Genomic DNA, 10,974 nt, shown 5'->3' with positions numbered 1-10,974 from the left:
TTTCTCATTTTCAGGGAAAGGAGGAAAATAGAATGAACGAAATGAAATGGCATCATATTGGAATTGGAGGTACTGGTGGGACCTCATAGTTTTATATATATGTAAATGTGAACATGTGTATGTGTGTAAGTGTGTGTGTGTGTGTGTGTGTGTGTATCTATATATATATGTATTCTCAACCTCTGTCCACTGGTAAGAACAGCATCCCAAAAGCATGAAGCATGGTTAGCACCAAGATCTTGCTATCTAAATACCATTCTTTGAAAGAATCAGGACTTCTTATAGAAATGGCTGGTATCAGGGCTGAGGCAGGAAAAGTGCTGGATGAGTGTAGAATGTCTTACTGGGCTCTAAAAGAAACATATTCAAAAAATGATGGGGATTGTCAAAGAAACATGAAAGTCAGCTTGAAAGAATTCCAAATAGTCAAATCTAGAACAACTTGGGCATCTAAATAAATGATAATAATGGATTTTAACCCTTTAAACAAAATAGGAATCCATGAATCCATAATAACATAAATTAATGAATAAATTAAAAGTTTGAGGAGCAACAGGATATTCATAGGGTTTTGAAGTATCTCCCCACAAAGCATTTCTTAATTACAAAGAGAAAAAATGTAACTTTACAGTGGAAAGGCCTCACAGACACCTCTTTAATCAAAAGATCCAATTTAACACTACCAATAATGGGACAAATCAAGATTTGGGACCACATCATAACATGCAATGAAAACAACATAATGTCACTTCTATTAGATTCCCGACAAAGATGCATAACCTAAATCTGATCATGAGGAAACATCAGACAAACCAAAAAAGGGAGACATCTATAAAATAACTAGCCTGTACTCTTTACAAGTATCAGGATATTGAAAGTCAACGAAAAACTGAAGAACTGTTTCTAAGTGAAGGAGCTAAGGAGTTATGACAACTAAATGAAACACGTCGTTCTGCACTGGATCCTACAAGGACATATTTGGGACAAATTGCAAAGCCTACAAGGGATATGAGGATTAGATAGTAGATTAGATGGTAATAATGTATCAGTGTTAATTCTCTGATGATTGTGTTGTGGGTATATAGGAGAATGTCTTTGTTTGTAAAAAATACACACCACAGTTTTGGGAAATAATGGGAAAACATGTCAGCAACTTACTCAAATGGTTGAGGAAAACAAAGAAACTTTGAAATTTTTTGTAACATTGAGATTGTTCCCAAATTTTTAAAAGTAACATCATAACAATAACAATGATGATGATGATGATATTCCACTGTCTAAAACTGGCTGTGACTTTTTATTGCTCTTAGGAAAAAAGACAAGGATCCCTAAAATGAACTATAAGACTTTGCATGATCTTGTCCCTGTGTACTTTACCAGGGTCATCCTGCTGACTTTCTCCTTTAGGCTCACTGCATTCTGTTCTTTTTGATCCTCAATCAACCCATGGACTTTTGCAGTACAAAGACCATGCACTTGTTCTTCCCTCTGCCTAAAACATTCTCTAATTCCTTGCCCATATACATTAAATTTCTTTTTTATTTCATTTAGTTTGGTAATACCTTTTCAAACACTTTGCTCCCCAAAGGTGAGTTCTCCGTTATTTACTCTCACAGCACTATATATTTTCCCTTCATAATTATAGATTTGCTTGAATAAAAGATTAATGTGTCCTCCATTATCCTACTTCTTTGGGGCAGAGTTATAACTTTGCTCACCACTTTACCCCAAGGACCTAGCCCAGAGGACAATAAACAATGTTAATGAATAAGGGAACTGTTTATGATCAATCCATTCACTTGGGCCCTTGACTCTCTCCTATATCTGCAGCCTCCCTCTCTTTTTTTGGCTCCTAACCAGCTTTTAAACTTGTTCAAGGCTTTTCAAGCCTAAAGCATTTCCTCTCTTGAATCCACATCCTCCTTGAATTGCAATAAGTTTACCTGCCTCTCTCTTCGTCCAAACTTTCAGTAGATTCCTGTTGCCTTACAATTTCCATTTCCTCAGCTCCCATCCAATCTCCAGTCCACTGCAATCTGGCTTCCACCCTTACCACCCACTAAAATTGTGCTTTCTGTGATGGTTATAACCTAACTGCCAGACCCAATTAACAAGTTTTAGTCAGTATCTTACCTGAATCATTCTCATTAACTTCCTTCGTGTTCAGTTGTTTTTGAATATATCTAATCATCTCATTTTTGACTCCTTGATGAGCTCTTCTTTTTCAGATCACTTCTCAAATTAATTTGTTTTATTCAAAAAAAATGTATTTAGTACCTACCATATGCCAGGAAGAACTGGCATAACTGACAGTAACTAAAACAAACAAAAATTCCTGTCTTCGTGAAGCTTACATTCTTTTTTTTTAAAATTAAGGTAGAATTCACTGGCAGCATTATATTAGTTTCATGTGTACAACATAATGATTTGATATTTCTATATATTGTGAAATGATTGCCACAATAAGAATTTTACAGAATTTTATTCTTGTGATAAGAACTTTTAAGATCTACTCTTCTAGCAATCAAATACCCAATACAGTATTATTCACTATAGTCACCCTGCTGTACATTACATCTTCAGGACTTATTTATTTTATAACTGGAGGTTTGCACCTTTTGACTCCTTCCTGCATTTCACCAACCCTCCTACCCCCAGCCTCAGGCAACCACCAATCTGTTCTCTGTATCTATGCAGAGCTTGGTTTTTTGTTTTGAGGGTTTTTTTTAGAATGCACATATAAGTGAGATCATACAGTATTTGTCTTTCTCTGCCAACTTATTACTCTTAGCATAATGCCCTCAAAGACCATTCATGTCATCTCAAATGGCAGTATTTCATTCTTTTTTATGGCTGAATAATATTCCACTATATATACATATTTTTCTTATCTATTCATCCTTCAATGGACATTTAGGCTCTTTCCATATCTTAGCTATTGTAAATAATGTTGCAGTGAACATATTGATGCATATGTCATTTCTAATTAGTGTTTTCATCTTCTTCTGATAAATACCCAGAAGCAGAATTGCTGGATCGCATGGTAATTCTATTTTTAGCTTTTTGAGGAACCTTCGTGCTGGTTTCCATAGTGGCTATACCAATCTAGATTCCCACGAACAGTGCACAAGGGTTCCTTTTTCTCCATGTCCACTCCAGCATTTGTTATCTCTTATCTTTATAACAAGTCATTCTAACAGGTGTGAGGTGTTATCTCATTGTGGTTTTGATTTGCATTTCCCTGATGGTTATGTAATAGGGAAGAACCGCTGTATTCTATTACAAGTTAATCACTAAAGGGATGTTGCCTATAAGCTTAAATTACACATAATGCCCATCTCTGGGAACCCTGCCTCCCAGGTAACCAGCATTAAGGTAAAATACCTTTGTAGAGCTCACAGGAAACATCCTGACCAGGCCCACCTGTGAATGACTGCAAGGAAGAAATTAACACATCCCCTCTGGAGGCTGACCAGAATCAGGAAATGTTTGACTTTACTCCCTCCCCTTTTAGTATAAAAGAAGGCTGAATTCTAACTCAGGCAAGATGGTTTTTTGGGACACAAGTCTGCCATGTTCTTGGTCTGCTGGCTTTCTGAATAAAGTTGCTCTTCCTTGCCCACAAAACTGGTCTCTTGATTTATTGGCCTGTCATGCAGCGAGCAGTATGACCCTGCTGTGTATCTTTTATTTGGACATAATCTAGGGAACTTGAAATAGATATATCCAAATCAGAATCCTTTATCTTCTCCCTACACAGATCTTCATTCCGTGAGTGGTACTCAGCCACCTAAACCAGAAGTTAATCCTAGGTCCTTTCTCTCTTTTATCTCGTACAACCAACTAATCACCATTTCTTGCCAAATTTACTCTTTCTGTAACATTCTCCTAACTGCTCTCCCTTTCTCCAGTCATGGTCCCTTTGTATTCACTCTCCAATAGCTACCAGAATGATCTAAAATACAATCTCAGTCCCTTACTTAAAAGCTTTAAGTAGCTTCCTGATTACCTAAAAAGTAGTCTATGTCTTCATCATGGCATAAAACCCACTGTAATCTTGGCCCCTGCTTGATTCTCCAGTTTTCTTTTTTGCTCTTCAATTTACTCTAAAGATTTTCGTGGTTCACAGGGTGACATAATGATTAACATTACAGTCTCTGGAGCCAGGCTGCTCAGGTGTGAATCTCAGCTATATCATATATTTACCTTGGTTTCCTCAACTGTGAAATGGATATATTAATAGTCCCTGTCATATAAGATTACTTGGAGGACTGAATTACATGTGTGCTTAGACCAGTTCCTGGCACTTATTAGCTACTATTACATTAGGCTGCTTCTAATATTTCTGCCTTTGCTCTGACTACTTTCTCTTCTTTCGGGCAATATATTAGTTTAGCTATGGATCCTACATGGTCATCATTTTTTAACAAGCTGACATTTGATTTACTACACATGAATTTGTTACCAATTACAACTTATATTAGGGTTGATGTCATAAGCCGGCATCCTCTTCATCAGGATGTTTTCTCTTTTGATGGTTGCAAATGCAGCTACTTCCATTGTTCTAGTTACATTTCTGCAGATCAAAAATGCAGTTTCTATACCACATCATTTAGATGTAAATGTGGGAGAGAGGAGTATGGATAACTCCCCAGTTTCCAGCTTGGATGACTAGGAAGTCAGGCAATACTGTAGAATGCTCAAAGGTTTGTCACCCACACACTCATAAATATTTTTATTTCTTCCAAATTTCCTACTGCCTCTTCAGCCTCTAGACCGACACTGCTACCAATGTCACTTAAGTTCCCCTTTCTGCCCCACCAACCCAACGACCAGAAAAATCCTCTATAGCTGTGCCTTTCCCTTTAAGAAGAACAGGGTCACAGGGAAATTGCAAGCCTAAACCCGCCCCCCGGGGGAGGGGGGGGGGAATTGGTCCCGTCACCACAGCAACGGAAGCAGAAAGGGGCGGACTTTGTCGTCCAGCTTCCGGCCCGCGGCGTGCGCCATCCGCGATGGTGCGGCGGCGCGGGCTTTGTGGGAACTGCGTGTTCTTCAGCTCCGGGTTGGAGCCGGAGCCGGAGCCGGAGCCGGAGCCGGATTCCGCGCAAACGGCCACGTCAACCTAAACCTACACCGCCCTCCCCACCCCGCTGCGCCCACAGATCCTGAGGCGAGTCCTCCCAAGCAGCGTCCTCCACGCCTTTCCCACGATGCCCCGCGCCAGGCCCCGCCCCGCCTCGCTTAGGAGACCGCCGCGCGAGGAGCCAAGCCGAGCCGGCCGCGCTCGTCGCTGCCGGTGCGGCTGGCTGCTCCTACTACATCTCGGGCGCTGCGGGCCAGCGGTCAGAGAGTGCGTGCTTCCCTACCGCACGCACAGCTTGTGTTTGGCCGAGTGGGGTCCGCCGCCGGGGATTGAGGATGGGGAAGTAGCTGCAGGAGACGACCTCGCAGCACCGAGGTGGGCATGGGCGGGGGAACGGGGCTCTGCTGGAGCTGGCGGCGGCCTGGGCCCTCCGGGAAGGGAGGGGCTAAATGCCTGTGCACCGGAATCTCCCCTCCTCTTCGCTCTTGAGCCTGGTTTATTGTGTTCTCGCTTCCAGCCGTCTTCCTCCCTTCCACCTACACCGCCATTCCTCCGCCCAGCAATTCCCCGCTTTTTGCTCCAATTTCTCACTTTACCCTCAGTTATCCAGGTTCCTTTCTCCCTAATCCGACCTGAGATTTCGCACACCAGCAACACTTGACAGTCTCTTTCACCCAGTGTCTCCATCTTTCCCCTCTCCCCGCAACCCATCCTGGAGTGGTGACAGCGAGGAATTAGTGTTCCATTTACCTGCAGCTTCCACCTGTCCCCGCAGCTCGGCACACAGCCTCAGGCACGCCCACGCTGTCTGAGAACCACCGCTAGGCAGGGAACAAACATCGCTTGTCTAAAAGTGGTGTTTGAGAATATATTCTCTACTTTATTCTAAACGTTGTTTTTTAGTCTGGATATTTATTAATCTCCATTACTCTGTTTTACAAAGGGTTTTCTGGTGGCGTGAAAAGGATTAGAAATGAACCAAAACCATTCACAGGTAAGGAAAAAATTTTTTAAATAGGCATTTAGGGTTAAATGAAGAAAGGAGGAACTGAGGATGCTAGGAAGTTTAGATTTTTCGAAGCATTATGACATGTTTGGAACTATTGATGAAGTATACAAGTTTACATGTGATCTGATTTTATTTTTACCCTACACAGGTGAGCATGTCTAAATAACTGATTCCTTTTCTCCTTTTGTTTCTTTTTCTATTTTTATTAATGCCAGATGTAAACTTTGCAATAAAATTACTGTTAACTTGCAGTTATTAGTCTTCTAGTTTATAAAATAGTAACTACTTAGGTATAACGTAAGCACCTTCTGAGAAAATTCAGGGGAAAAAACGTCCGACTATGTAAGTTGTTACAGCGATATAAATTCACTGCTATTCTTGGACGGTTTATATGAAAAATACAGACCCTTTGGAAGGATCTGTTGCTTCTTTCTAGTACCCCCAAAGGATATTTCCTACAACTGAGATTTGATTGAAATGAAAATAGCCTTAAAGGGGTGAAGAAATAACCAAAAAGGAAGCAGATCAAAAGAGGCAAGCTTAAGCTGGGTAGAAGATGGAAGGAAATAGCTCTCCCCCCACTCTCCCCCCTTGTGTTCTGGTGCTGATAGAGCAAGTTGCTGCACTTGTTTGTTTGTAAAGAGTTCTAGGAAGCTGCAACCTCACTAGCTACCTTTTACCCTTATCTGCTACCTTGAGTGATCTCACGAATCTGGCTACCTAGATAACAGAAGCAGTGAAGGGGGCCCCCAAAGAACAGAGCCTGAGGCGCTCACCATGATTTGTCATTTACTGGAGATTGTACTGCTGGCCAGTTATTTACTAAATAGCGTTATTGATGTGTTTGGTTTTTTATTAATGTATTTCAACTACCTGATTTTCTCTCTTTAGATTAACATTTTGGGAAAAAATTCATGATACCTGTTTCACCTTTGGAGTAATGTGGACAGAAGTTCTCAGATTTGCATATTACATCAACCGGAACCAGTGGCATTATCTTAATGTTCACTTGAGTCAGAACTTGTACAAGAAAAACAATGGGAGTCTGGTTAAATAAAGATGACTATCTCAGAGACTTGAAAAGGGTCATGCTCTGTTTTCTAATAGTGTATATGGCCATTTTAGTGGGTACAGATCAGGATTTTTACAGTTTACTTGGTGTATCCAAAACTGCAAGCAGTAGAGAAATAAGACAGGCTTTCAAGAAATTGGCATTGAAGCTACATCCTGATAAAAACCCGGTAGGTAAAAATTTCTTTTTAAACATATCTAATTAATGTGTTTTAGTAAGTTTGGGTATGTATTTAAATTATTTTAAAAATTATTTTAAATAAGTGCTCAAAATGCTTAAGAACAATCACATGTCAAAAATCATAATTCAACTTCTTTACTAAAAACAGAAGAAGCAAAATGTTCTAAGTTTAGAATAGTGTAAAGGAATGTCAGTACCAAAAATACAGTTCTCTCTTAATTTGAAAACTAATTTCCAACAGTTATATTACAGATGTTAATCACAAAGCAGTAGATTTCCTAGTAAAGTAGTTTAAAATCAAGTATTTTAGAACAGTAACAGAAAAATTATTTCCTTAGAACTTAGAGGGTATGTCTTGCTAAAAATGACAGTAATAGCTAATAATAGTATGCTTCAACTTTAACTGTTTTCTCCCATGTGCGAGTCTAAGAACAGAGTCAGAAAGTATTATAAATTAAAACTTGGGAGCAGCCAAATCCAGTTAATTCCAATCATAAATATTTGATTATGTATCCTATGATGTAATCCTTCAAAACTATTAGTTTTAATTCTTAAGGTATTTTTATAATTTATCTCATTCATTTTTTTCTTAGTGAGATTTGATACTCATCAAGGAGAAAGATTTAATTATATCTAGATAGAATTTTTTTTTACTGTTAATTTCAGTAACTGCAGGTGGGGTTTTTTGTGTGTTTTTTTTACTATTTTTATTTATTTTTTGTTTTTTATGTTTTATTTTTGACCTCACCACAGATTCAATCCCTGACCAGGGATTGAACCCTGGCCACTGCAGTGAAAGCCTAGAAGCCTAACCATTAGGCCACCAGGGAAGTCCCTAGATAGAATTTTAAATAGGATTATTTTATTTTGATTACATAAAGCTGAGCAATAGAATCAGTATTTCTCTAAAACTCTTGTTAATTGGTAATCTTTTCTTGAGATCCACATTGTATTGTGTTTAGGGTTTTCATTTTTTCAGATTTTTCTTTAAAATTTCAGAATGTTATTTCTTTTAAGTTTCTACATGAAAGATGGTAGACCACTTACAACGAAGTATTATTTAGATGAAAACATTCTTCAAAAAACAATTCTATGAAACAGTAACAAATGAAACGTATTAATCCAGTTTTGAGTTGTTACTCTGATATTAGTCCTTATGTCATTATCTGATAGATTGGAGTACATAACTTTTTTTTACTTAAAGTACTGGGTTTTGCCTCAAATAGAAAAATAACCTACAAATTTCTTTGTGGTTGTTTTGAGGGTAACACATAATATTTACAATATCAAGTGTTTCCAAGGGTTCATTAGTCAGTTTTTTCTGTTGCATCTCTTAGAAGTAGTGACTTATATTTGATGACCACCTCTATCAACCTTTTGAAGCGTCAATTCTCATTTCTATTACTTTCGTATTTTTTAAGATTGTAGTTCTTTAGAAATACTTTTTGACTTTTTTATTTCAATGCATGAGCACCCATTTCATATTGTACTACTCCTCCTTATCTTGGTATCTGTTCACACAGAAATCTCAGGATTAAGTTAAATCAATTGATTGTGTATCTGAAACAAATATTATATCTAATATATTTTAATAGAATAACCCAGATGCACATAGTGATTTTTTGAAAATAAACAGAGCATATGAAGTACTCAAAGATGAAGATCTGCGGAAAAAGTATGACAAATATGGAGAAAAGGGACTTGCAGATAATCAAGGAGGCCAGTATGAAAGCTGGAATTATTATCGTTATGATTTTGGTAAGATGATATGATATTCCTTATGAAATTATTGTTTATTCGAGTAAATTTAGAAAATTTTGTTTCACCACTTAGCTAATGTATAAACTATTACATAGTTAACATGTGTCCCCTTGACCTTTTTTTTTTAATTTAATTTAATTTTATTTATTTTATTTTTGGCTGCATTGGGTCTTTGTTGCTGCACGCGGGCTTTTCTCTGGTTGCAGTGAGCGGGGGCTACTCTTCATTGTGGTGTGCAGGCTTCTCATTGTGGTGGCTTTTCTTGTTGGGAGCACGGGCTCTAGGCGTGCGGGCTTCAGTAGTTGTGGCACATGGGCTCAGTAGTTGTGGCTCGCGGGCTCTAGAGCGCAGGCTCAGTAGTTGTGGCGCACGGGCTTAGTAGTTCCGTGGCATGTAGGATCTTCCCGGACCAGGGCTCAAACCCGTGTCTCCTGCATGGGCAGGCAGATTTTTAACCACTGAGGCACCAGGGAAGCCCCCCATTGACCTTCTTTTTAATATAACAGAGTGGAATTCAAAAGGAAAGTCAAGTAGTACGTAGATATCTGTAAATATGAAGGTGTTTTAGTCATAATCTTGTTAAATACTTTTAAAATAAGGATTGCTATTTAATTTTTTAAAATATTTGTATTAGAAGTTAAATATTGAAGCCTTTCAGTATTTTTAGAGCATCATATTTTCCAAGGAAGACTAAAGTTTCCTTTAATAGTGGTCACTTCAGTAGAAATGCCATTCTTCTTAATTAGTAATGATTAATAATGGTTGAAGGTATTGACAGGAATGAGAAATGAGACAAGAGCAAAGAGAGTAAATAAGTTAAAGAAATTGAGGGAGGGGGAAAGTAAATACAGGTGTCAAGTAAAGAGGGAGCATTCCAGATACCCAGTAGTTCTCTTGTGATTGTTTTAAGGGTAACACATAATATTTACAATCTCTCTTAATTAGCCTCAAATGCAGGCAGAGAACTGAAATATGCTTTTATCTTAGACTAAATAAAATATTTTCAGTTTGTATCTGGAGTATTTGTTTCTCAAGACTGACTTTTCAAAATAGTATTTTCAGGTATAATCACTATAGCTTAATAGTCTATAACAGGTGTCAGCAATCTATATTTCACAGACTAAGTCCAGCCTGCCACCTGCTTTTGTAAATAAAGTTTTATTTATACAGTTTTGTTCATTTATCTACATATTATTTTTCACACTTCAGGGGCAGAGTTGAATAGCTGTGACAGAAACCATATGTCCCACAAAATCTAAAATATTTACTAACCTCTGGTATATATCCATCACTAATATTTAGATAATTTATGTAGTAATGAGAAACTTTCTCACATTGGTGTTAATTATTATTATAAATAAAATTTATATTAAGTTTGCTTCTACCTCTGCAAGTATTCTAATTATATGAGACTTTTAGCAATACAAAATATTTTTAAACGATAACACATTTAAAAAAAAACATGCAGTCTGAAAGTGAATGAGGCCTGTAATCTAGTTAACAGTAATGTACTAGTGCCAATTTCCTGGTTTGGATATTGTACTAAAATTACATAGTATGTCACCATTAGGGGAAGCTGGATGAAAGATAAGTAGGACTCTGAACTGTTTTTACAATTTCCTTCAAGTCTATAATTATTTCAAAATAAAAACTTCTTTTAAAAAACGTATAACAGAAATTTTCTGTGGAGATGACATTGTGTGGATATTGGGAATCCCTGCCCCCTGCCACACACAGACACACACCCCCCATGACAGTCCATATCAGGAAACTGAATGTCTTTTGATACTCTTTAAATGTATCACCAATGGTATTATTACTCTTTGCTTTTCTCTTAGTGTGTTGCATATTCTTCCACTTGGAGAT

The 10,974-nt window shown here is 37.9% G+C and overlaps 1 protein-coding gene across 1 annotated transcript in view; it reads left to right on the top strand.

Moving 5' to 3' along the window:
- Positions 1-5,080: 5,080 nt before the first annotated feature.
- The window catches only part of DNAJC10 (DnaJ heat shock protein family (Hsp40) member C10), a 58,922-nt gene continuing 53,028 nt past the window's right edge, over positions 5,081-10,974 (top strand). The window contains exons 1-4 of the mRNA XM_081242034.1: positions 5,081-5,461; positions 6,030-6,080; positions 6,987-7,336; positions 8,943-9,105. Of these exons, the coding sequence (XP_081098160.1) occupies positions 7,133-7,336; positions 8,943-9,105 (367 nt within the window). The 5' untranslated portion in view covers positions 5,081-5,461; positions 6,030-6,080; positions 6,987-7,132. The remainder of the gene's footprint in view (positions 5,462-6,029; positions 6,081-6,986; positions 7,337-8,942; positions 9,106-10,974) is intronic.

Source organism: Mesoplodon bidens (genome assembly GCF_964165515.1).
Source record: "Mesoplodon bidens genome assembly, chromosome: 8".
NCBI classification, from domain to species: domain Eukaryota; kingdom Metazoa; phylum Chordata; class Mammalia; order Artiodactyla; family Ziphiidae; genus Mesoplodon; species Mesoplodon bidens.
The sequence above is the reverse complement of the archived record's forward strand: the minus strand, read 5'-3'. Positions and strand labels throughout refer to the sequence as shown.